Source organism: Perognathus longimembris, chromosome 3 (genome assembly GCF_023159225.1).
Source record: "Perognathus longimembris pacificus isolate PPM17 chromosome 3, ASM2315922v1, whole genome shotgun sequence".
In the NCBI taxonomy this organism is placed as follows: Eukaryota; Metazoa; Chordata; class Mammalia; order Rodentia; family Heteromyidae; genus Perognathus; species Perognathus longimembris.
Genome location: NC_063163.1, coordinates 120,002,578 through 120,029,408, shown reverse-complemented (window position 1 = coordinate 120,029,408; position 26,831 = coordinate 120,002,578). Strand labels below are relative to the sequence as shown.

General features: G+C 56.6%; 1 protein-coding gene and 1 long non-coding RNA gene across 5 annotated transcripts in view; one reads left to right on the top strand and one right to left on the bottom strand.

The window, feature by feature from the left end:
* The window catches only part of Gramd1b (GRAM domain containing 1B), a 79,866-nt gene extending 53,303 nt beyond the window's left edge, over positions 1 to 26,563 (bottom strand). Inside the window, exon 1 of one of the 4 annotated variants that reach the window (XM_048344030.1) lies at positions 26,365 to 26,563. In XM_048344030.1, the coding sequence (XP_048199987.1) occupies positions 26,365 to 26,381 (17 nt within the window). In that variant the 5' untranslated portion in view covers positions 26,382 to 26,563. Of the gene's footprint in view, positions 1 to 603; positions 718 to 14,579; positions 14,749 to 26,364 lie in introns of those variants that run through there. The other 3 variants (XM_048344028.1, XM_048344027.1, XM_048344026.1) reach the window with 3 other exon arrangements.
* LOC125349674 lies at positions 5,632 to 14,148 on the top strand. Its single transcript, XR_007210554.1, has 3 exons — positions 5,632 to 6,016; positions 13,043 to 13,056; positions 14,138 to 14,148. It is a non-coding gene; the product is annotated as an uncharacterized LOC125349674 (long non-coding RNA).
* Positions 26,564 to 26,831: the final 268 nt, after the last annotated feature.

Below are 26,831 nucleotides of genomic sequence, written 5' to 3'. Positions count from 1 at the left end.
CTACGTACTTACATGAAGACACCTGACCATATAGCCCGCTGCCGTGTTAGTTGTTTTAGGACGTTTATTGGCACATAGTGGTGAGGGAGGTCTGTGGTGACTTGTCCACACACACACCCCACAGTCTCAATCAACCTCCCTCCTTCCATCCTTTTCCCCTTCTCAAAGCAATTTCAACGGGTTTCATTGTTGCACAATACTAAATGCAGTGGTGTATTTAATCTTCAAAATAACCCTGCTGGGTGAGTTCCACTGTAGGCCAATTATCAATGTGCCTCTCACCCATCACGGTGACACTAGACATTTCTGCACTGACGGAGGGCACTGGCTGAGCTGTTATCAGCAGAGGGTGCTGAGGGGCAGGCTAAGCAAGAGGGGGTGTCTCTCACTGGACCCAAGTGGACGGCTGGCAAATCCTGTGCCCTGCTAGGGGCCCCCTCAGTACCCACTGAGCCACGGCCATGCCCCCTTCAATGAATTCTGAAGCTGTGTCTTGGGTTAGGGCCTTCTGACAAAGCCTATTCCTTCCCTGAATGCTCTCCTCCTCCCCTCTTCCCTCCCTCCCTTCCTCCCTCGCTCCCTCTCCACAGCTACATCTGTTATCTTTGCATTCTTTTAAGTTCTTCTATGTCTTTACTTGTTAAGGATTCTTTTTTATTTATTGTCAAAGTGAAGTACATAGGGGTTAGTTTCATACATAAGGCAGTGAGTACATTTCTTATCCAACTTGTTACCTCCTCCCTCCCCGTTAATGATTCTTAATATGAAACTTTCCTTGTTCAGATTACTGGCATAGTTTGTGCAGTGACCGCACCTTCACGGATGCTGTCCTGTGCAGATGGGTGGAAAGCTCAGGCGACTTAACAGGTGCTCCTGTCCCTCCAGTGATTCAGTAATGACAGAATAGCTGAAATATGTAGAGTCTACTAAGAGTCAGGGGCCATTCTGACACTCGCTTCATCCTCACATCAACCATACATTACAAATGAGGAAATGGAGGCATTCTGAGGATTAAATAATGTCCTCCAGATCAGATAGTTAAAAACAACAACAACAACAACAACACTGAAAGCAAGACTTTTCTCTCAGCATTCTGACTCCAGAGCCCGTTCTCAGCCATTCAATAACACAGCCTCCCAAACTGCAATCGTCAAATAGAGACAGGGCGCCGAGCTGGGAATGTGGCCTAGCGGCAAGAGTGCCTGCCTCGTATACATGAAGCCCTGGGTTCAATTCCCCAGCACCACATATATAGAAAACAGCCAGAGGGGGCGCTGTGGCTCAGGTGGCAGAGTGCTAGCCTTGAGCGGGAAGAAGCCAGGGACAGCGCTCAGGCCCTGAGTCCAAGGCCCAGGACTGGCCAAAAAAAAAAAAAAGAGAGAGAGAGAGAGAGAGAGACAGGGCGTCAAGGAAGCGGAAACGCTTTTGGGAGAACTTTGGGAGAAAAACTGAAAAACCAAAACAACACTTAAACCTTACCTACATAAGCCAAACATATGCACAAAGTAACATGCTAGACCTTGGGCAAAGAACTTTGTGAAGAGCATATTGGGATGTACCTCATTCCATCTTATTGTTCCAAATTTACAGAAAAGAAAATTTCAGTCTAAGAGATCATAGACACTTCTATAAATTTACCTGGCACACCAACACATCACTTACTAGGAACTCGAAACTGAAAGTGGCCCAGTCCTCAACTGATTCTATTTGCTCTAGGGTGATCTCGTGCGGCCGGATTTCCCGACATTCTGAAAGGCACTGGAGAGAGAATGGAAATCCCTCTCTCTTTTCTAAATCTCCAAAATTGGATGGGTGGTTTAGCAGCACCAGGCAAGAATCCACTCACAAGGCCCGTCACTTAAGGGCTGAGTCCCTGGCACAAAGCACAGGGCCCCACGCATTTCCAGAACATTAGGCCACCGACATGGGAAGGACTGGGCAGAGAACTGGAGTTTGTTCCCTGGGGTGGGATTGGAAGACACTCAGCCAAGACGAGCTGTGGTCGTGATTCCACAGGGAGCCTCGTGGGCCTTCCCGTGCCCCCCGGGGCTGAAGAGAGGCGCTGACAACGTAAGACGTTAAGAAAAAGAAAGTGCGGAAGAGGACGGATGCGACTCTAGTCTCAACAGGAAGGATCACAGGGCAAGCGTTCCCCTTACAGGCGATGAACAACTGCCCAAGCAGCAAGGCCTTGAACCCGGAATGAGACCTGGGCTGCAGAGCACTAAAACACAGGCAAGAAGTGACTCTGCTTGTACAATGCAAACTAAAGTCCTTCAGCTTGCCCACAGTCAACAATAACACAGGAAGCGTGATCCAGGTGGACTACATCTTCAGTGTGGTCCTCCACTACCTCTGAACTTGCACCTGCGGCGCCTTGGCAGGATCCTCCATGCCCCAACAAGTCACCGGTGCCCCTTCCCTGCCCCCTGCCCCTTCAGGGTGTCTAAGTGACCAGCTCCAGGTTCCCTCGCGCTCTGCCCAGCAGCGGGGAGCGCCAGCTGGCTTGGAACCAGCAAGGCTCACAGGGGCATTTCCCAAGAAGCCCCAGCAGGCCACCTTGCGAGTCTTCTGCAGTGTCTCTTTCCAACCTGAGGACGCACGCCCATCAACACCCAGGAATGCACGTGAACAGGGAGGAGCTCGGGCGCGCGCCAATGGCAAAGGAAAAGGCCGGAGATGAGGCTCAGGGCAGGCCGCACCTCGCTGGAATCTTAAGGCTTGACCCCCAGCTCATTGCAACTGGCAGAGGAGCAAGCCACACTGGGCTTCCGGCCCTGCGTCCCCCTGGGGGTATTAGGAGACACTGAGCTCCCCTCCAAATCACCTCTTTGCAGAGGTAACTGACCTCTCCTTAATCCTGGATTAAAGTCTTACACAGGCAAGCCTGCTTGCTGGATGCCCCAGTTAAGATGCTGACATGTTGTGCTGAAGAACAGACCTTGAGTCCTTCAAGCCCAAGGCCCTGAGCCTCAAGCCCCATCCACCCTTCCACCCAGCCCAAGCTGCTCTTCCGTCAAACCAGAGACCATCCACAGGCTGCTGGCTCTCACAGGAGGGGAGCCCCAACACGGGGCCCCAGCCCTGCCCTGCCCTGGGAGCTAGGGGGGAAGGGAAGGGACCCTGGGTCTTTTGTGGCAGGAGGAGGTGGTAGAGGCAGGGATCCTGATGTCTGGGAAGGAGTCCTAGGCAACAGGAGCAGCTGGGGACATTTCCACTGGCTTTGACATGGTGACATGGCTTCTCTACAGGCCCCCCTACTGCCGAGAGGCCACAAACTCACGGATCTCCACCACGGAAACGACTTTTGATCCCTCCGCCCAACTTCCACCCCAAACCATCATCTCTCCTTTGTAATTCCCTCCAATGACAGAAGTGATAGAAGTAGCCGGGTGCTGGCAGCTCACACGTGCACACACACACGCGCGCACACACACACACACACACACACACACACACGTAACCCTAGCGACTGTGTTCAAAACTCAGTACCCGAGGGAGGGAATAAAAAAGGAAGAAAAGGAACCACCGCAAGGCCGTCTTTTCCTTTTCCATTAGCCACAAGAGGGAATCAATATTCTGAACGAAGGAGGGGAGTGGGTGTCAGGCCGACGCGGTGTGCCCATCGGCACAGACCCCGCGTCCACCCGTCGCCGGGCCCCCGAGCAGCCGGCGGTATCCAAACCCCCACCAAGAACAGAAATGGCCCTGTGCGGCTTCCTGGAAGCCTTGTAAAATATGTTTCAGTGGGAGGGAGCGGACGCGAAGCAAACCCTGCCCACTGCTGGTCCCCCCGCGCTGACATTTGTAATCAAGATGGAAACGGTCTCACGTGACATGCTCCGGAGGCCTGGCTTGTTTTCTTCTAAATCGCCTTGCACGCGACTCGCCCGCACCCTCACACCAGGATCCACGGATCACAGCTTGAATCTGCCTCCGACCAAGGGCTCGGGGTTTGAAATTTGGGAATAGTTATATACGCACAATGGACATCTCGGGATGAAGCCCAGGCCTAAACACATGTCATTTATGGCTTACGGAAGTGAACGTCAGTAAGCTGGGCACCAGTGGCTCATGCCTGTGAGCCTAGCTCTTGAGGAGGCTGAGATCAAAGCCAGCCTGGGCAGAATGTGAGACTCTGATCTCCAAGTAGCCAATAAAAGGCTGGGAGGGGAGCCGCGGCTCGATGGCAAAGCGCCGTCTTCGAGCAGAAAGAGCTAAGGGACAGCATCCGGGCCCGCGCTCAAGCCCCAGGACTGGCACAAAACCGAAGGGCTGGACGGCCGGCTGGACCGATGAACGTTAGTGCACTTGCTACAGCGTCACAGGAAAGTCACGCATGGGACTTCCCACGCACGCTCTCCTCTCAGGGCTCAAGAAGCTTTGGATTTGGGGGTATTTCAGACGGTCAGATTAAAGACGCTCACCCTGCCCTGCCGCCTGCATGCATACTCTTTCAATCCCTTATTTGACCAGTGGCCTATTCCCGGCGTGGCCGTTTCCGCCCACCTCGGTGGGAGAGGGCGCAGGAAGACACCAAACGAGCCCCCTCCTTCCAAGTTAGGCGCGTCTCTCCCTACCTCCTACCCCGCCGTGCGTATCCAGCAGCAGCTATAGGAATAGAACTCCTAAGGAGTAGATGCCCAAGGAAATTAGAGAGCACAGGATCAAAAGCAGCAGACACAGGAAACCATGGTCCACAAGACTGCTTTCAGAAAAGTAATGGTTGAGCAAAACCGAGAAGCTATAATAGAAAGAAATGTGGATGCACGCTGAAATTCAGGGCCAGAGAGCCACGCTTCTTCTGTATCCTTGGTCACAACTCCCAAGCACACGGCCCCGCCCCTCAAGACACTTCTGTCCACCCTCCGGCCCCAAGGGTTAATTTAACTCCAGGGATTGAGCTGGGTGTAGATAGTAATTACAATGCCTTGTACTTAGCTATTTCTGGCCTCTGGCTTGTTTTCCCTTCTCTGTTCCCTTCCGAAGAGGTCTGTGAGGCTTCCAGATGGGGCTTTCTGGGCCTTCCTGTAACGCAGTGCACATCCCCCTGGAGGTGGATTGGGGGCGGGGATTTCTGCCTCCCCTTACGGACCAAGATACCAGAAGACAGATGATGGAGCCTCCCTGGCAGAAGGAAACACACAGAACCAACCCAGGTCGCCGTAGGCTCAGCCCGGGGAGGGAACGCTCCGTTCCTAAAGCCTGCGAGGCCTCCCCACCGGAAGCCATCAACACCAGGGAATCGTGTCCCTATCCAGAGTATTCAAATGGCAATCTCCAACCTGGATGATCACGTCACCTTAAAAAAAAAAAGGCTAGGTATGGAGCTCAGGTCTATAATCCCAACTACGGGGCAGGCAGGTAACGGCAGGATCACAGTTCAAGAGTCCAGTCCAGTCTAAGACAGTGAGATCCCAGGTGAGCCTTGGGGGGGGAGAGGGCCTCTCTTCCCAGGTGGGGAGGTCTAGGTAGGACGACCCTATTCTGACTCTAACTGAAAAATAACTAAAGCAAAAATAGGTTGGTCCAAATAGTGGGGCACCTGCCTAGCACAAGCACAAGGCCTTGAGTTTGAACCTCAGTATGGTCTTGAGTTTGGACATGAGAGAGGAGAGAGAGAGAGAGACTATGCCTCACCGCGACCCCACTCGCAGGTGCTGCCGTTACATGACCCCTGTTCCTGGGGGAACCCAGAGGCCCCGACTGGCGGAGGAACTTACCCCAGGTCGGTCAGATGGTCGCTAGTGAGGTCAGGATTCAAACCCAGCGGACCCGCTGCAGGGTACCCTCCCCAGATCCCAAACAAGAGGCTGCCTAGTGAAAATTCAGGCAGACATTCTGGGTCCCTTGAGTCCCACATGATTCGGACAACCAGCGAAATCAGCGGCTTCTCAAAGTCTGGGGTTGCCTATACAGATTCCCGGGGCCCCGAAGTTCCGGAACCAGAACCCAGAGCCTGCAGCTGAGCGGCCACCTCAGGCCCGGCTGTGCAGAGGGGGCTCCCAAGGCAGGGGTTCGGGCCCTGGGATCCCCCACCTGGGCAGGCAAGCAGCTCAGCCGCCAGGCGCCACGCGGGAGGGGCCTGCAGAGACCTTCCTGTGCCCCTGGGCACGGCCTGGGGGGAGCAGGTGGCCGGGGGGGGGGCACTGGGGACAGAGCTGCCACGGACGGTCCAGGCCTAGGGGAGGGGGGTGCAGGAACCAAGGCCCCTCACCTCCTTCCACACTTCACATGTCGAACCTCACGGGGAACAGGCAGTTGGAGATGGGAAAAGAAAAAGGGGCCGGGTGGTTTGAGCCCTGTCTGCCAGTGCAGAACAAAGGCCTCTTCAAAGCCCTGGCATCCGAGCTGGCCACAAGCCACGAGGGAAGAAAAGAGCTTGCTGTCCCTTTAAGGACGCCCTCTCTCCACAAAGGTCACCGAGGGAGCCTCGCAGAGCCCGCCTGGCGGCTGCTTTGCCACCACTTCAGGACCCTTCCAGCCGATTCCTCTTGCACCTGTTCTGGGGCTGGCGGGCCACCTGGCAGAGGCCACGGAGGCCGGGAGCAGGGAGCGGGAAAGAGCCCCGGACCTGGCGCGTGCGTGTGTGTGTGTGTGTGTGTGTGTGTAACTCGCCCACACAGGAGAGTGAGCAAGACTGGCGCTGGAGGGCCAGGTCAGAGGGACGTCTGTCGGAAGAGGGAGGGCAGGAGCTCCAAAGAAAACCCGGCCGCAGAGCTGGCGCTCCAAGAGAAACAGAGCATTCCGAGGGGACGGAGGGAGGGAGGGCTGGTGTAGAGGGCGGGAAGGGGGAGGGAGGGGCAGCAAAGCGTCGCCGGGGGACACAGGGGGTCACTGGACATCCCCCCTGCCGGCGTCCACCCTGACAATCCAGACCAAGCCGCGGCTCCATCTCTCCACACCCGACAGCCATGGAACAGTTAAGAAAACACTACAACTAGAGTAACTGGGGTGTGAATCTTATTCTTGGGGTCCTGAACACACCCCAAGTCCCAGTAAATCATACAAGGGCAAAGCGAGCTGCTTTGAGGCCGGGGATGCGGCAGCTCACGTGGTGCGGTGCCTGCCTAGCCAGTGTGGGGCTCTGAGTTCGAATCCCAGCACCACCAAAAACAAACCCATCGCCCTAGTGTTAAAAAAGGAAAAGAACGGCTGGGCATATATATGGCCTACTGGTAGAGTGCTTGCCTCGTATACATGAAGCCCTGGGTTCGATTCCCCAGCACCACATACACAGAAAATGGCCAGAAGTGGCGCTGTGGCTCAAGTGGCAGAGTGCTAGCCTTGAGCAAAAAGAAGCCAGGGACGGTGCTCAGGCCCCGAGTTCAAGGCCCAGGATGCGTGTGCAGGTGCGAGGGAAGTGCAGCACCCACCTCCCGGGGGCGGGGGGGGGGGGGGAGAGCACGCTAAAACCCAGACTCCAGGTGTCAGCACACCCTTCCCAAAGACTTGCATCCCCGGGGCTTTTGAATATCGTCGCGGACGTACGGGAGGAACGGCCTCGCTTCCAAGGCCTCGCTGGACGGCGAGGGGCGATGGCCGCTGCCTTGTTCACCTCGAAGCTGTGTGGCTGTGCGACACACGCGGTTTCAGCCGGGTGAAACATTTCACAATCCTTCTTTCTAATACCGCCTTAACCCAGCCCTGAGGGAGAGGGACGCTGGCTCCCGGCGGGGGGGGGGGGGGGGGGAGGGGGGGGGAGAAGCCACTGTCACGGCGTGTTCTGCTAAGGAAAGCCCCACCACGCCGAACACCTCCCCCTCCCAGCCCCCACCGGGCAGAGAGGTGTGCAGAGAGCTCCGGCTTCCGTCAGATCCAGGGAGGGGAAGGAGCTGGGAGGGCAGGGAGGGGGGAGAGGGGGAGGGAGGGGGAAAGGGAGGGAGTCCAGCGCACCCCCCTTTTTGTTCTTTCCGTGGTGCCGGGGGCCCATGCCCCGTCCCTGAGCCCCCCTCCCTTCTTCTCCAGCGCTCATCTTCACGGATGTTCCCAGCACGCACGCACGCACGCACGCCCAGTTCTGGCCCCGAGCGCCCTGCCCACTGAGCTGGCAAAGCCTCTCCGCTCTCTGACCACCCTGGCCCCAGGCTTCCCCCGCGGCGGCCGCGCCCCGGTCTCTGCCCAGGGCTGAGCTGCCTCTGCATTGACCCTGTTTGGTCTGGTCAACTCCCACCTGACCCCCACCCGTCCCCGGCCCCCCCACCCGCTCGGCTCTCCCCTCCCACAGAACCCTCGCTCTGGCTCTGTGGCCACCCCCTCAGGCCCCAGAGGCCCGGTGGCCCCTCCTGAAACCGTCCCTAGCCTCTGTTTCTCAAGAATCAACCCAGGCCCCACCCCATCCACGTACCCCCTTTCTCAACCTTTGTGCTATGTGTCCTTAAAACGCCATCTGCACCAACGATCCCGAGATACTCCTCAAACTTCCTTGGGCAAAGGAAGACGCAAAGCTCTGCTTTCCAATTGCTTTGTCTTAACGTTTGTTGTTGTTTTGGGGGTGCGTGGGGTAGGGTGGGAAGGCATCCCGGGGTTTGAACTCCAACCTCCTGTTTTGCTAGGCAGCTGTTCTACCACGTAAAGCCAATGGATCTGTAACTATGGTGGTTAGAAATACAGATTCTGGAGTCAGGCTGCCAGTTCAAACACTTTTTAGCTGTGTAACCTTTGGCAGAGAACTTAAGTCTCTCCGCATGTCATTCACCCAGAAGCTAATAATAATGCATAACTTGGAAAACTTGTGTTTTCCTCTCTATAGTAAAATTAAAAATACACCTGTCATGTAGTAAATTGTTATAGGAGCATGAACCACTAAATGAAACTACTAGCTTTCCAGAATGCAATCAAAGCACGGCACTTTGTTACACTTAAGAACTAACTCCATTTGTCTATATCAAATGTTGTGTAATGGCTCAGACAATGGTCGCTTCAGGTTTTCAGGACACTGTTCCCAGTCCCAACTACTTAGCTCTGTGTTCTAACACACCCACAGTCCAAATACCTACACATGCACAGTATTTATGCAATATACAGAAACCAAAATGCAAGTTTACATCCCAATAGGAAGGGATGAAATCTCACGTAATTTTCACATCAGCGTTCTCTTGATTTTTCTTCAATCATCAAAAAACCCCCACAGATGTGGGGCTGGAAATGTGGCTTAGTGGTAGAGAGCTTGCCTTGCACGCATGAAGCCCGGGGTTCGATTCCTCAGCACCACATACACAGAAAAAGCCCCAAAGTGGCGCTGTGGCTCAAGTGGCAGAGTGCTAGCCTTGAGTAAAAAGAAGCTCAGGGACAGTGCTCAGGCCCTGAGTTCAAGCCCCACGACTGGCCAAAAAAATAGTCGCCTAGCCTGCCCCATTCTGTTGGTTACTCACTTAGATGATCAGTTTATGCTGATTTTCAAGGCATGAACTCAAGGCCAGGGTGCTCTCCCTTAGCTTCTGTGCCCAAGGCCAGTGCTCTACCGCTTGAGCCATGGCGCCGCTTCTGGCTTCTTTGGTGCTTAAGGAGAGAGGTAAGAGTCTCATGGACTCTCTTGCCGGAACTGGCTTGGGGTCTGAATCCTTAGATCTCAGCCTCCAGCGCAGCAAGGATAACAGGAACGCGCCACAGGCTCCCAGAATCGCTGGAAAGATATCGGCAGTGTCAACTGCAGTGTCAACTGCCCAGTTCTCTTCAAGGGGCTTAACTGTCCCGGGCTGGGCCCTCGGAGCCCTTCACCCCCTTCACCCCGGGACTCCAGCTCCTTCCCCTGAATAATAAACCTCACATGGCTCACAAGAGGGTGCACCGCTGAGCGATGTTTGTAAATGAATATTTAATATTTTCAAATGAGGGTGTATTTCCAGGACCCCCTGCTGGTCTGAGAAGAGCACCAAGAGTCCACATCCCATGCCGGGCTGCCCCCCCCCCCCCCCCAGCCTCAGGGCTGTGACCTTTTAAAAAAATCATTAGTGCGAAGGAAGCTGAGAGGTGACTAATCCGCCCAGCACCTTCACTTAATCCCGGCGCCTCCCAAGGCCGCCCAGCAGGCCCAAAGGGAGCTACACGATGCCGACCTGGGAGGCGGCGGCTGAGACACCCCACCTTCACCCCCACCCACCCCCGCGGGACCCTCTCTCCGTCCGGGAAACCTGGCTCTAGAAAGGTGTGCAGGGGCCGCCTCCAACGCAAAGCACCTCGAATGATAGACATGCGGTCTAGATAAGCCCTGGAAAGGAATAGAGCTCCATTCACCAACAGATTGCAAGGCCCAGAGAACAATGCACAATGGACCTGGGTGCCAATATGGCTGACCGGTGCCAACGGTGAATTATTGGAGCAAAAGCCAAGGACCGGGCAATGCCAGCCACCTGTCTTCCTGTTCAGCAAGAGGAAGCCAGCCTCTCGCACACGGGAACGCTAAGCCCCCCCCCTCTGGGGACTGAGGACGCTCTCCCTGCTAAATGCCACCCTCGTGGCATAACCAGAGCTAGGCTCCATCAAGACCTTCCAGCTGGGGCTTGAACTCGTGCAAAGGCCCGCTCTCCACTCGTGGCGGGCGCCCTACCCCTTGAGCACGGTTCCACTGCCAGTCTTGCGCCGGTTCATTGGAGATGAGCGTTTCATGGACTTTCCCGCCCGGGCTAGCTTTGAACTGTGACCCTCCGATCTCAGCCATTTGAGTCGCTGAGACTTCAAATGTGAGCTATGAAAGCCTGGCTAGGCTCTCTCAACTCTTACCACACTGTCACTTGATTGTTCGCACGGTATCATCACCTTTGCCCCACGCCGGCTCTCCCGTGCATCGGTGCCAACCCCCGGGCCCTCTGGAAAACGGCACTGCCAAGCTCAACAGATGGAAAGAGCCAGCAACAGGAGCAAAGAACCCAGAGAGGTGTCACACAGTTCACCCGGGCCCGGTGGGGGGGGAAGGGGGGAACCAAGCGATCTAGATGGGAAGCGGCCCCCACAGAGAGTGTGCGTGAGCTTCCTGACCACTACAGAAACCCGGATCATCTTTAGAATAGAATGCCCAAGGTAAGGGGGGGGGGGCGCCAAGCAGAAACGGGGAAGCCGGCTTCCAAACTGCTCCTGGGCCAGGGCCACACCCCCGGCCTCTCTCCGCCTCCTCCCCTGAGACCCTCCCCTCGCCGGCGTGACCGCTGACCTCTAAGGCAGCCCCAGGTCCCATGCCGGAGAGGCGGGACGGGATACAGGCCACTGGCCAATCTGTCCTGCATCCCAGCCTCCTCCTACACCTGTATCCCGAGAAACTTCTCCATAGCAGGAATGGAGTTTTAGAGCCTTTGGGGTTTGTTTGTGCTGATACTGGGACTTAACTCAGGGCTTGAGTGCCGTTCCTAATTTTTCCTTGTTGTTTTTTTTTTCCTCTACCACTTGGGCAGCAGCAGCTGCTCCATCTCTGCCTTTTTGGCTGGCTAATCGGCAATAAGAGTCTCATGGATTTTTCCTGCCTGGGCTGGCGTTGAACTGCAATCTTCAGATCTCAGCCTCCTGAGTAGCTGGGGTTACAGGGGTGAGCCCCCAGTCCCTGGCTCTAAGAGTATTTGGTTCTTCATCACACATATGGGCCCTTTAGTACTTACTGGCTCACGCATGTGTATGCGTGTGCGTGCGCCCGTGTGCGTGGTGGTGGGGGGGGGCTCCGTCCATCTGTGAGAGCAGCAGCTCTCTATGGCCACGGTGATGTTTGGCCTTTACACTGTGTTTAACTCTCCAACACCGGAACACAGGTCAGGATAATAAAACCTCGGTCAGCATTTCCAGAATGAAGGGCTGGTTGCGTGGCCCGCGCAGACCTTGATCTCCAGGAGAGCAGAGCGACACAGATACGCCTCCTTCCGAGGGAGGGCCCCAGCCAGCAGGAAAGGAACGGGAGGCTTTACATCCTGGCCGTTCCTCAAACCATTCACATAATCTTAACCAAAACACTTCTTCGTGCTGTACCTCAGTTTCCCTGGCTCTCAGAAGGAGTCAGGGGTCACTTTGCGGGGAGGATGGTAAGAGTCGCATGAGATAACACATTTCCACACATTTAAAAAATATATATATCTCATTTCAGCCAAGTGCTGGTGGCTCATGCCTGAAATCCACAGCAGGCAAGAAAGTGAGTGAGACTCTTGGCTCCCAATGCACCACCCAAAATCCAGGAGCAAAAACCCTTAGGGACCGTGCTCAGGCCTTGAGTTGGAACCCAGGCCTGGAGCACACAGACACACCCAAGTCTATTCAGTTACTCACAGAGACGAGGCAGGTTGCGAGAGTGACTACAGAGCGTGGCAAACATCACACAGGAGTGAGGGGGAGCAGGCGGGTCCCTGGGGAACGCCCCCGAGGCCCCCCCAAAGCCTGGGAGTCTATCTGGATGCCCTTACACAGGCCGCCTCACCCCTTCTGTCTCAGTTTCCCCATCAGCAAAACAAAGAGCTCATCCCAAATGCCCTAGGTCCCCTGTGAGCACAGCACCGGGGCTGAGTCCACCCTGGCAGGTTTCCGGCCATGTCAGTTGCTGCTGTCCTACTTGGAGCAGCATTGCCACCGTCTCTGTGACCCTCACAGAGCCGGCAGCCCGAGGCGCCCCCAGAAATGACTCCCAACACTGGAGAGCTCCTCCACCCGCCCGCCTGCCACAAGGCAGGCAACGCGCCTGGTCACCCCCACAGGATGCCGGCTGCCTTTCAGACGTCCATGAAGCAGATAAGCGGGGGGGGGGGGGGACGCAAAATACTGTATTTAAGAAAACAGAGGACCCCAGGACCTAACGGCATCCGGGCAGGCAGAAAGGACATTTCCCCGACCCGAGTTCACTGGGCTGGAGCAGACAAGGCGAGCCAATTCCAGTTGTCAGCGGAGCGCTGCGTTCCTGGCTGAACTGCATCAAGAGCTACTCTGGGCAGATTCTAAAGGCAAACATCTCTGCAGGTCCCCGAGGGCCTGGCCAGGCCGAGCAGCAGTCCCTCCCGGCTAACGTGACGGCTCATCGGAGGAACAGCCAGGCCGCCTGGTGGTCTGACCGCCGGGGATGGAGGGGGCGACTTAGGATAGAGGCCCTGGGTCCCTCTCTCCCAGGAGCCCCTGCGTGAGAGACTGGCGTGGGCCTGGAATCCCCGCAACCATGGGCTCTGCTGAGCATTCGCATCCCGGGAGGACCGGGTCACTACGGCCCCACAGAAGCGAAGACGGAGGTGGCTGGTGTGGACATGTCTGTCTTGCATTTTCAACATCAAAGGAGAGCTTTGGGCACAGGACTGAACCCAGAGGGACGAGGGACAGGGAGGAGGGACAGGGAGGAGGGACGAGGGACGACAGATCCCAAAGCCTGAGGAGAGAGGCTGCGGGCGGAGCAGTTACCAGAGTTCTCACATTGCCTGAGAGCGAAGCCTGAGGCAGCGGCTCCTCCCTCGGCCTCCGCCAGCCACCTTCCCGGAGCCAATGAAGGCCCTTCTGGCCCACAGGAAGACAGCTGAGCCCATGGCCTTGGGGGTGGGGGGCGGGCGGGCGGGCTAACCTAGGGAAGGGCTTACTGGAAAGCCAGATGTGGCTTAGGGCCAGGCCAAGACGCCCTGCCTTACACGACTGGATACCCATTCCACCTGCCACCCGGGGAGACAGCCTGCCTGGGCACCCCTGCCTGGCGCCCCAGCCCGGGCGTCCAGCTGCGGTGGAGGCCGGTGGCCCTGGAGGTCCGCTGGAGCCCTGCAGGCAGCTCCCGGAGCTCCTTTCGTGCCTCCCACCTCCACCCCGTTCAAGGAGAGAAGGCTCCCTCCCCCCGTCCCCCTGCCCAGCCTGGGGGGCCTCCTCTCGGCCACACACACTGCCCAGATTTCCCCCGTGAGGAGAACAAAGTTTTCCTGAGCTAAATCTGCAGTTTCTCAACCACACAAAAAGCCGGTTCATCCACCCATCTGCTCCTTGGCGGATCAAAGAAGAGAGAGCAATAAGAGTTTTATTTTTAAAATGGAAGGTAAAAATACTCTGACTACGTCTGCTGCTAGAATACAAGGCTCCCCGCACCCCAGGCTAGGAGCAAGACGCTCCCCGGAGGCTCCCATACCAAGGACAGCAAGAGGCATTTGCAAAGAGCCCGAGGCACATGCTGGGGGGGGGCTGCCGGCCCCCTCTCCTTCACAGACAGACCGCACCCTGGAAGATGGAACCCCGGTCCTTCTCTCCACAGATGCCAGGGCTTCCGGCAGGGCTCAGAGAGCCCCGAGCAGCCCACATCAAACTACGCCCCACCCCAGCCCAGCAACACACGGGCACAAGCCCCCCCCCCCCAACAAGATCCCTCTCTGTGAAGTTCCCTCCCTGTGCATCACCCCTCAAAGTTGGAGACTCTTCAGCTACAGTGAGATTCTCTCCTCAGCCCCCCCCCCCAACTTCCACAAACCCCTCTTGCCTCTAAGGGTGCCGAAACGCGGTCGCAGTGCAGAGGTAGACCCCAACTTTGAGTGTCACCCCCATCTGCAAGTCAGCTTTCCCCGAAGGAGACCTCCGGGAGGTGCTGGGGTGTGGGGAGGGACCCCACCAGGGTAGAAGAAAGATGGAAGAGAAGGTGCCCCCCCTCCTCCACTTACCAAGACAGCTTGAATCCTTTCATGAGGACAGCGGGGGCCATCCACCGGCTGCGTCCTTCGCGTCCCCGACGCAGTGCCCGAGGTCCCAGAACATAGTGGGAGAGGTGACGGGGTCCCCCCAGAACAGAGTCCCACGTAAGGTGACCCACACACGGGAGAGGAGGAGAGAGGAAGAGAGAGGGGGAGAAGGAGAGCGCGCCCCCACTGCTGCTGTCCGCGCGGCCGGCCCCTCTGCCCGCCGGCAGCCCGGCCAGGAGGCCAAGGGCAGCGCCCGCCCGCCCGCCCGCCCGCCCGCCGCAGGCTGGAGCGGCTGCCCGGCGAGGATGGGAGATGCTCGCCCGGCCGCCCAGCCAGCCCCGGAGCCGCGGGCCGCCGCCGCCCGCCCACCCCGGCCTCCTAGGGGCCGGGGGCAGCCCTGGGGAGGGGAGCGGAGGAGGGCCCCGGCGGAAGGCGGCTCGGACCTCGCAGAACCGGCCCCGCGCTCCCCACCGGCGGCCGCCCCTGCGGCTCCGTGTAATCTCCTAATCAATGCAGCACCGCCGGCCCCTTCCGCCCATTTAAAGACACAGCGCCCGCTTTGTCGTCGCGTCCCGGGATGGGACCGGCCTCGGAGGGGACCGTGGGCTGCCTGGGGAATGCGGCTCCGGGGAGGAAAAGGAAAGGGGCAGGCACCTCTGGGGTGCAGCACCCCCAAAGGCATCCGAAGGATTAACGTGGGAAGCCGGACCCCAAATCCTAGCAAACTTCAGAAATCCCATTCTGAGCCGTCTCTGGGGGGGGGCCCCCAAGGTGTGGGCTGCCCTGGAGTTCCTTCCCTAAACAGTTTTCTCCTCCAGTTCCGGGCTACCTACCGGTAGTTAGTTCTCAGGAAACAGGGCACAGTTCTCCCCTGCCTGGAGGGCGGGTGGCAGGCTAGCCCCTCGGTTACCTGGCCCAGGACTCCTCTGCATCCCAAGACTTGGATTGGCTTAGGGCTTAAGCAGCACTTTGTCACCCTAGAGGGGCTCCAAGAAGGTGGAAACCAGGCACCCACCACACAGGGTGATGCACAGCCCTGGGGACTGCCATCTGAGCACAGGACCCCCTCCTGGGGGAGAGGGGCGACGGCTCCCCCTAAATGAAACCCTCTAGGGCCAGGACCCAGGACCGCAGGAGTTCTGCACCAACTTCCCCCCAGTTTCTGACTATCTGGGTCAGAAATGCGGATGGTTGGGAATGAACAAAGAGGAGATTAATTATGAAATAGCAACCTTCAACTGAACCATAATAAGCTAGTCCCCAAACTGGCCCCCAAACAGCCTACAGATCACCCCCAGACTGTGTGCTCATCGCCTGCCTGTGTTTCTACTAAACCTGGGGTGCAGCTCCCCCTGTGGCCACACTCACTGGACTGAAAAATCACCTGACCTGCCCCCCTCTTGAGCCTCCTGAAGGCAGGGAGGTGCACCTGCTCCCAGAACTCTGCCCTCCATTGCTGGTAGGGCTTGCATGGGGAAGGTTCTAGAAGCAAGTATGTAATTGAAGCAACCTTATTCAAACTGAGCACGATTGCTGGGGTCTGTCCAGATGGAGTGGATGAAACACCCCAGGACCCACGGCGCCTCTGGGCACGTGCGGCCAGAACACAGAGTAAGGAGTTTCTGGCCAAGCACAGCCCAGGCCAGGCCCCCTCTGTGGCTCAGCCCCCGAACACACCTGTAGCTACCTTTTCAAAGCTCCTTGCGCCCCTCCACCCAAGCCCTACCTTCAGTACAGACGTGGAAAGAATGCACCCGAGTTCTGGCTTTCAGGATCTAGATACTCCAATCGCTGAAACTCGCAGGTCCAGCGATCCAGCTCCTCCGTGAACCTCCCTGAGAAGACTCTGGGCAGACGGGAAGGTTCTCATGCCAGCCTATCAACTGCTCCGGTCATAGGAGATTCAGCAGACCGTGACTGCAGGCTAGCTCAACCACGAGCTGCCAAGGCCCTGCCTCAAAACCAAGCCGGGGCTTGGTGCTGATGGTTCACATCTGTAATCCCAGAAACTTAGGAAGCTGAGAGCTGAGGATAGCATTTCAAAGCCAGCTGGGGCTTGAAAGTCCATGAGACACTTAGCTCCAATTAGCCACCAAAAAGCCAGAAGTGGAGCTGTCACTCAGTGGTAGAACACCCACCTCCAGGCCCTGAGTTCAAGCTCCAGTATCAGAACAAAGAAACCAGCTGGCCATGGTAGCACATACTTGTGTGGTGGTCTCAGCTACTCAGAAGGTGACAAGGAACCCAGCCCAAGGCTAGCCTAGGAAAATTTGGGAAATCCTGTCTGGAAAACTAAAACATAAAAGGGGTATGATAGAGCTTAGCAAGTAGGAGGCCCTGAGTTCAATCCAGTAACACACACACACACACACACACACACACACACTGACACACACACGTAAGAAATATGTCAAGCCCAAAAACTTCAATGATGACCGGAACCAGTAAAGCTGAATGTGGGTTTTCACGCTCTCACTGAGCACAGAGCGTTAATTCTGTTTTTTTTTTTTTTTTTTTTTTTTTGCCAGTCCTGGGCCTTGGACTCAGGGCCTGAGCACTGTCCCTGGCTTCTTCCCGCTCAAGGCTAGCACTCTGCCACCTGAGCCACAGCGCCCCTTCTGGCCGTTTTCCATATATGTGGTGCTGGGGAATCGAACCTAGGGCCTCGTGTATCCGAGGCAGGCACTCTTGCCACTAGGCTATATCCCCAGCCCTCAGAGCGTTAATTCTAAAAGCCCACTCGTGGTGAGAGAAAGCTGCTCACGCGGGGAGCCGGCTGCAAGTAAATCTGCCAGTCCCAAAGCCGGGCCTGGAATCAAGGAGGACAAAGCCCGGTCACAAGCCCACGGCATCATCGGACTCAGGCTTCCCCACACAACCTACCGCGCCCAGCAGACACCCAACGAAAGACAGCACACCCAGCACCGCCATCATGCAGAACTTCTCTGCTCATCCCAAAAGAAGAGGGGGAACGACAGAGCTGTCCCGAGAGACACTGGGCGGAGCCACGGCTAGGCCGCGCGCGCTACAGCACGGGACCCCACTGTACGGCTCCCCGCCCACGCCACGGCCCCCCAAGTATTTCCAACACACATCAGGAAAAGAACTGTTTGTTGAGTTTTTAAAGTAACTTCTACAAACGTTTGCATGAGAAAAAGAGACATTAGGGAACTAGGCAAAAGATTTGAATAAGTATCTTCAGAAGAGGAAATAATGAACAAATATGTGGACAAGGGCTCCACCTTCACTAGGACTTGGGGAAATAGAGAGATCCGTCTCTTGACTAAGAGCCACGCTGCAAACCAGAGAAAGCCGCTCACATCGGAACACGGGCGGGGCACTGCAGAACGCTCTCACCGCAGGGCTGGGAGTGTGGCCTAGCGGTAGAGGGCCTGCCTAGCACGCGTGAGGCCCTGGGTTCCATTCCTCAGCACCACATACACAGAAAAGGCCAGAAGGGGCGCTGTGGCAAAAAGAAGCCAGGACAGTGCTCAGATCTTGAGTTCAAACCCCAGGACTGGAGAGAAAGAGAGAGAGACAGAGACAGAGGGACAGAGAGAGGGAGAACGCACTCTCCAGAATAACAAAGTCAAACAACAAAGGAAGAAACTTGCAAACAAAACAAGTGGGCATCAACACAAATACTCGGCTGTTGTGTCAACAGACAGTCTCCAGGGCTGTGTGGCACACACAGCATACTATTCTCTTCCACAGCACGGATGAATTTCAGAAACACAATGCGAAACAAAGAAAGGCAGTCAAGGAAGATGGAGGCCAGTGTGATTCCACGCCTAGACGAAGAACAAATACAACAAATGGATCTACTCCATATCCAGGAATTTAAACAGTGAGATGATGACACAGACTTTCAAAAAGGTACTCAGGACAAGCACTGGTGGTTCATGCCTATAACCCTAATTAACCTGGAGGCCGAGGACTGGAGTTGTAAGTACACGGCACAGGCAGTAAAGTCCACTGAGACCGTATCTCCAATTAACCAGCCAAAAAGCTGGAAGAGGAGATACGATTCAAGTCACACAGAGTTGAGTGGAAAAGTCAAGCAGGATTTGTGAAAGGCCGTGAGTTCAAGCCCCAGTACTGGGGTTAAGATGGTTAAGAGAACAGTGGAATTCACAGGACAAAATAAGAGGCTCAACGTTGGTCCTCTCTCTCTCTCTCTCTCTCTCTCTCTCAGAGCCAGGTACTGTCCTTGAGTTCTTTTGCCCAAGGCTAGTGTTCTACCGCTTTGAGCCACAGCACCCCTTCTGGTTTTCTGGTGGCTAATTGGAGATAAGAGTCTCATGGACTTTCCTGCGCAGGCTGGCTTTGAACTCATCCTCAGATCCCAGCCTCCCGCGTAGCCAGGATGACAGGCGTGAGCCCTCAGAGCCCCGCAGGAGTTCTACTTTGATTTGGGGGGGGGGGGGAATGGTGGTGAAGATGGCAATGGCTTCTTATGGGCCTCCCAAGTGTCCCCCATCTTTCTGCTGCCCCCAAACAGTGTTTCTTGCCTTGTCTGACCATAGGGATGGGAGTGGTGAGGGGGTCCCCTCCTGCTGGTGACCTCCGGCCAGCGCCAAGACCCTTAGCCCAGACCACGTGGGAAGCTGTGGTTCAAGCCCAGGCCTTCGCCAACCAGAGGCTCAACCCTGGGGGGCGGGGGGGGGGCAGGGGGGGGACACGGGCCCCCCCCCCGGCTCCTTCTGGGCCTCATCGCGACCTCGAGCAGTCCCCCCCAGCCCCTGGGCTCCCGATGTGGAGATGCCTCCCGCCCCCGCCCCGGGCCGGGCCGGCGGAGCTGCAGTGCCTCTCCCGGCTGAGGAAACTGGGGCAGAGCGCGCTGCAATCACGCTGGGGAGCAGAGCGCCAGGCTCCGGCAGGGAGGCAGCAGGCACTGAGGGTGTTATATTTAAGGAGCGTTTTGGAGGTCAGCGAGCAAGTGAGAAGCACGGCGAGGGGGGGGGGCGGGGGGAGGGTGCAGCCTCCCTCCCCACGACAAGCCTCCTCCTCGCCATCCTCCGGCCAGAATCCTCTCCCAGGCTCCCAACGGCCTTCCGCAGAGGGGCCGGCAGATGGCCAGGGCGGCGTGGGTCAGGTGCTCCCACCCCGGCCCCGGCCCTCCTCCGCCCTCCCTCTCCCTCCCTCAGCCCTCTGGGCTCTCCACCCTCTGCCACTCTTAGTCACTGGTTCCAGGGTGACCGTGTGGGCTGCAGGCATTGGCCTTGCCTTCTGCTCCGTTCATCTGTGTCAGCTCCCAGCTTGGAGCCTCCCGAGCGGCGGCCCGTCCCCTTCTGGTCCCGGCTCTCCTCTTCGAGCACAGCCCTGTTTTCCTGCCTCGGGCTGGCAGGCACCAGGCTCTAAAGAACGGGAGCAAGCATGGCCGTGCCCGTCGAGGTCCCTTCCGGGGGCCTCAGAGTCCAGGGACTCCGTGTGGGCAGGAGCGTGCGCGGGTCGGCCAGCCACCAGGGGGCGGCCCGGCCCCTGGGAGGCTCGAACCGCCCGCCGCGGGGTTCGGGCAGAGAAGAGTTTATGGTGGGGAGAGCCAGCCCACACAGGATGGAGGTTCGGGGAGACAGGGGGAGGAAGAAGAGAAAAAGAGGGAAGGGAGAGAAAGAGGAAGAAAAAGGGAAGAAGAGAGAAAAGGGAAGGGAGCGGGGACTGTGTTGAGCCAGATTATCTAGGGAACGGTGGGAGGTGTGGCCAGGTGGATTGGATGTGACCTCAGAGAAGGAGGCAGCTGCCGTCCAGGTGTGCTGGTTACCGAGGTAACACAGGTACTGGGCGCAGACTCACACTGGGGTATCTGCATGGAGCCCTGGGGGGGTGGGGTGGACTTTACAGCATCCACCAGACCAAACTCCACAGACTCTTGCCTTGTCATCGTCCTAAACAACACAGCCTGACAACTATGGACCCGGCATCCATCGTGTACTGGGCTCTATGGTAACTGAACGGCGACTGATGTGCACTGATGCCCCACTGTGTCCCAGGGGCTGCGATTGATGGACTAGGGGATCTGCAGAACATTCTGGAGCCACATTCTGGAGGGACACGGTAGCAGGCCAAGACAGGAAGAAGTAAAAGGTAAAGCAGGTTCCTGGACCACAAGACCCTCCAGCCCTCCCTGCCTGGAAACCTCCTCCCATGCCAACTGTCCTGGGCTCCAGCCCCATCGAGAGCCCAGCAAGGCTCTCTCTGCCCACTGGAGCGGCTGACAGCCCTCTCCCAATGAGACCTTGGCTTTGGGAGGGGGCAGGGTTTCCTGGGGCCTGACCCGCTCTGCCGATGAAAATCTCCAATGAGACCTCCCCCTCGGCCCCCCTGCCCTTTCTCTCCAAAGCCCTGCGTCCCGCCTCAGGATGGGTTGGTTTGTGTGTCCGGCGCTCAGGGTCTCCTCTGCTGGGACACAGAGGGCCAGCCTCTAAGAGGCAGGAGCGGCGGAGTCGGGAAAGACACGTGGGCCAGGAGGGGGGAAGGCAGCCTGACTCTGCCCAGCAGCCAGATGGAAGAACAGGGCAGATTTCTCATTACCCCCTGCTCCTGGCTGGCTCCTAGGAGGATCTCAGGGTACGTGATGGTGCTGGAGAGCTGGTTGGAGCTTCTTTCTACACGGGTTCTCTCAGAAAGGGGCTCCCACACAACCAGGGCCAGCTGCTTCCCGCTCTCCCTCACCAAATGGGGCTTTCTCCTTCCCAACTAACTTACCTATTACGAGTGTTGCCAAGAGACAAAAAGAAAACCCTGGAGAAATCGAGGGTTACTCATTCCACAGTAAAAGGACACAGCAAGAAGCTCCTGCTGGCAGAGATGCTGCTTGCATCTACATGGCAAGCCTTGAAAACAAAAGTCTCAGTGGACCCCTGGCCTGGCCCCAGCCCGGAGATTCTGGAATTGGACTCGAGTTGGAATCCACACTTAGCAGGGGCGTGACCTTCAGGCAGTGAGGCGTCAGGAGTCAGGAACTCGCGGGGACGACCAACCACTGCCCACCGAGCCACCTCTACAGACCACCAGAACCACACAGCCACCCCTGCTCTTTCTCTACTGCTGTTCCTATTTTTCCAGTGACACGTCACCCTCGCAGATTTATTTCATGTGGTTTCGACCAAGCACAGTCATCCATTCGTGAATGGACGGATAACAGATAGACAGACAGATACATAGACAGAGAGGCAGATTTGGAATTCCTTCGTTCACAGCACACAACTCAGGGGGTGTGGAGACCTCTGTGGCGCAGCTCTTAGTCATTTCTGTTTGAATCATGTTATCTGGCAAGCGTTTCTCGGCCTTTCATCTTGTGAAGGCAGCAAGTCGTTCCCCGAAGGGGTAATCCTCTCAAGCCAAAAACGTACACACAAAGTCCTTAATTTAAGTGGCAAATGGACATCTGAGATACACGGAGATCGGAGAAGCTGGGTGAGTCTATGCGGAAAGTAAGCCCAGCGCCCAGGGACAGCGCGCACTGGCACACAATGTGTTGGTGAAGTGTTTATTATGCTCCCAACCCAGGCAAATAACGGTGAGTTTTCAAATTCCAACCTTCCCCTCCCTCCACCTGGATCTCTAGAAACTTACAATCTCATAAAAAGATAAGACAAGAGCCTTAACTAACAAAGTATAATGCAATAACCACCGGAGACAGGCATATCTAATCAGGACATATTGCCTCTGCCTTTCAAAAGGAACAAAGATTTGTACTCATTATGCTAATTTTTCAATCAGTTGACAACTAATGGTGAGCCTTCTCGGCTAACCTACAAGAAGTCTGCCTGTGATCATTACGGCCTGATGACTCTGCTGGCCTGAAAATGGATCCAGCGTTTGTCGCTGTCCTTCCTAATTGCGTGACAGGTGTCCAAAGTGGCACCCGCAGCCCCCGAGGCTGCTTCTGAGGGAACAGGCTGCGTGCATCTGATGAATTGGTTTGCGAATCATTCACTTTCAGGACTCTTCCCATCAGGGCTGAAAGGCTGAGGGAAACACTTAGAAGGTCCCAATGCCCACCATATTCTCTTACCATCATAACAGACACGGGGCTCTGGCACCAGCAAACCTGAGCTCCCGTCTACCTGCCTGTGGTCAGCACCCTTCAGGAAACCCACCTGTGCGGCCCACGCTAGGTCACCGGTTGGCTGGCTACCTTTGGTAGTCCAGGAAGCAGCCAACTGCTGGTACAAACCATGGTGATGTTTTTACATGGACCCATAGTGAATGGTGAAAAATTAGGGCAACATGATAAGTATGAAAAATTTAAAAAAAAAAACAAAAAACGAAATACGGTTAGTTTCCCTCCCTCCCACCCAATGTTTTTTTGGTGCCAGTTCAAGGGCTTGAACTCAGGGCCTGGTGATCTGACTTGGATTTTTGCTTAAGGCTGGTGATCTACCACGCGGGCCGCATCTCCACTTCACACTTTTTGCTGGTTAATTGGAGATAAGCTGGCTTCGAACCTTGATCCTCAGATCTCAGCCTCCTACAGAGCGACTGGCATCTCAACGGAATCATTTGGTTTAACCCTCACCACTCTGTCGTGTTGATGATGTCCTTGCTTAAAAGTGAGGAAACAGAGGCCAAGAAAGGACCGAGTAACCAGCTGAGGTTCCCAGAAGCAGAGTGGCAACGGCAGCATCGGACCTCACATCTGCCCAACTGCAGAGAGCAGCTGGGAGGCCTCTCCTGCGCCCGTCCGACCAATGCCGAGGCTGAGCTCCATTTCCTCCGCGGCCTGCCCGCCCGGTCCGGCGGCTCCTCGGTGATAGCATGGTGCTGAGCTCCATTTCCTCCGCGGCCTGCCCGCCCGGTCCGGCGGCTCCTCGGTGATAGCAGGGTGTTGACGCTCTTCTCCTGACTCTGTTACCTTGTGCTGCTGAAATGTGCTTGCCACCCCCAGCAACTACGAGCACCTGCTCTCGGGGTCATGCGTTTTCTGACTAAAACCTCCATATATAACTCTCCGTGGGCATAAAATTGGCATTTAATAAACACTTGTTGAGTGATGGATTTATAAACTCTCCCAATCTCTTTTCTCAAGGTTGAAATCGAACCTCTAAGGACATAATTTATCATCTTATGTTTCTTTTTTTTTGGCCAGTCCTGGGCCTTGGACTCAGGGCCTGAGCACTGTCCCTGGCTTCTTTTTGCTCAAGGCTAGCACTCTGCCACCTGAGCCACAGCGCCGCTTCTGGCCGTTTTCTGTATATGTGGTGCTGGGGAATTGAACCCAGGGCCTCGTGTATCCGAGGCAGGCACTCTTGCCACTAGGCCATATCCACAGCCCCATCTTATGTTTCTTAACAGAGCAGAGCATGAGAGAACCTCAGTCTTAGCATGTAACTTTATAGACTTTTTTTTTAAAAAAGTAAACAAAAAGCAATGCAATAATAGATCCTCAAAGACCAGAACTGCAGACTAAAGTCACACCTCCAGGAGCAGGGATGTCATCAAGACTGGCCACGCCCACCGAAAGTGACTTCATTCTTGACTAACTTAGCCGTGCATTGCGGATCTATGGGGACTCCTGGGAGCAACAGCACTGTAGTGAAATGGGAGGGGCTGCATCGGCAGGTATTCTCACGCGGACAGGTAACATCCAAATCAAGCAAAGGGCTTGCCGGCGCGTCTGAGTTTCACTCAGCCCTTTTCTGACTCGGCACAGCAACAATGACATACACCCCCAGCCTGGGACTGGAACCTGGACTGTATCTCAGATCAGTAAAGAGGCCTTATGCTTTGAGTGACAAGCTTCCTGTAGAGTTGACAGAAGCCATGGGCCTCTCCCCAGAAGAACACACAGGGATACATACATAGAATCGCTCAAAATTCTGCCACAGGTAGAAGATGCTCACCTTAAGCCCATCCAGAGTGCTTAATGGTTCACCACCGAGATGGAAAATGCCCAAACTAACATCATCAGTACAGGAGGCTGGAGTCAGGGCAGGTTAAAGAAGGGTGGGTTGGACAGCATCCGTTCCTATAATTTTGTGGTCCGGGTCCTGAAGGCAAATGGTACCCTGGGCAAGGACCCAGCTCCAACTTCTTGCCTGACTTCCACCCCTGTTGGGGTGACCCGCAACGTGGACAAAGGGATGGAAAGGCTAGAGCAGGCCCACAAAGGCTAACTCTGCTTCTGTGTCCACACTGCAAATGCAGACGTAAACACCTCTCTCTGGACTAATCTCAGAACTCCCTTGGTGCCCCCAATCTTCTCTATGCCCAGGGTGCCCGCCAGCCCCAGCCCGAAAGCCAGCACTGCACACACGCTGCCGCCGGCCGGCTTCAGGAGCTGCTCAGCGGTCTGCGGGCTCGGCCTCTCCCGGGCAGCGCTATTCCAAATGCGCAGTGAACTACGTTGAGTCTAAGCACGGTTGCAGCTTCCTGCCACCGTGGCTTACGGCGGGGGGGGGGGAGGGGGGAGCAGGGTTACAGTACCTCAAGTGTTTGTAAGAGGAAAAGAATAAAAAAGAGGAGACAGAAAAGAGAAAAGGCCCAGGAGGACCTGTTCTCATTTCATTTGCTTTCTCTAGCTCCTTTCTTCAAATGTAACCTGGCCAAACAACAGCTGCATGTAACTTTCACCTTTCTGTAGACTGAGACGAAACCTCAGAGATGTTAAGTAACTTGGATCCAATCACACCGCAAGTAAAGATGCAAACAAACAAACAATCCAATCCCACCCAGTTCTGTGATTCCCAGAGGCCTGTCCTGACCAGGAGAGCACAGCACTGCCGGTAGCGTTTCAGGGGCTTGGGCCTACCTCATGCTCTCTTCTGTACACAACACAGGGTACCCAGCCTGCTCCCGAAGTCTGAGCCTGATCCGGTCCTCCATCTCTGAGAGAAAGGAGACCCTGCCATGGGGCCCCAAAGCCAGGACGACCAGGTGCCCCCCTGTGCACAGGGCCCGCACAGACTCAGCCTCCTTGGAGGGCCCATCGGCTGCCAGTGGCTCAAGTTCCTTATCTGGGGGAGGTGGAACCAGTCAATCCATAAAACCACAGAAAGATGAATTTCCAACTGCAGACCGGCTCTGGGAGCCATGAGAACGCTGCTCAGGATCGCCCTCTAGCGTGCAGAAAGAGCTCACCGCGGGCACCTCGCCCGCTCCGTTCCAGGAGGACTCAGACCTGCCTGCCATTGGGGGCTCCGAACCAGGGGAGGGGTCAGCCCACCACCTGCCAATCAGACACCAGCCCACCAATCCCGAGGCTGACCTCGGCCTGCAGCATGAGAGGCTGCCCCAGCTGCGAAGGCTGTCCAGCCCACCCGGCCCCACCCAGGTTCAGAAAGCAGGAGGGAGGTAGGAGGCCCCCAGAATGTCAGATGCACCAAGGCAAGGAGAGACAGTGCTGTAGTGCAGGCAGAGGAAGATGAGAAATGAAGGAGAGCAGTGACTAAAGAGAAACAGGGCAAAGACAACTAAAGAAGAAAGACAGCTATGGAAGTGAGTCCATACAAACACGGTGCCTGTGTCCCTTGTCGCCATCCATCCACCCACCCACCCACCCATCCATCCACCTACCCATCCATCCACCCATCCACCCATCCACCCACCCATCCATCCATCCATCCATCCTCCGGCTCAGACTTGTGGGGACACTAGGTGCCTTGCTACTCTGAAAACCCCTCTCCCGAGGAAATTTCCCTCCTTGCACACAGCCCTTGGACGCTCAGGAATGGAGGGAGAGGAGGGGAGAGAAAGTGAACTAAAGGCAGAAGTTGCCGAGCGAAGCCACTTACGCACAGTGCGGCCGGCAGCATTTCCATCCTACCTTTGCTGTCGCCACATCGGCCGGCTCCATCATCTCCACTTGGCCTGGGGGGGGGGGCACCGTCCGGAGAGAAAAGGCAGAGTCACAAACGTCCACCCCGAAGGAGCACAGCACCCCCTCCGGAGGCCGAGAGGAAAAGCAGAGGCTTGGGGCTTCCATGTGGGGAGGGAAGCCTTGGGGTCCCCCAAGTCCCGGGGCCTCCTGTGTGTGTGTGTGCCCACGGAGGCCCCCCTGGGTCGGGTCAGGGCGCCCCCTCTCTCCCGGTCCTGGGTCCCTGGAGGCTGGTGTGGGTCTCACCAGGCTCCCCCTGCTGGAGAGAGGGGGCGCGAGAGTCCCTGCCTCCCATCCCCGGTCTGCACGAGGCCCGCGGCGGGTGTGGACGTGGGGTGCGTGTGAGTCCGTGCCGGGGTGGCGGGAAGGGTGGAGGCTCGGGGCTGGCGGGGGCCGGGGCAGGGGAGAAGCAGGCG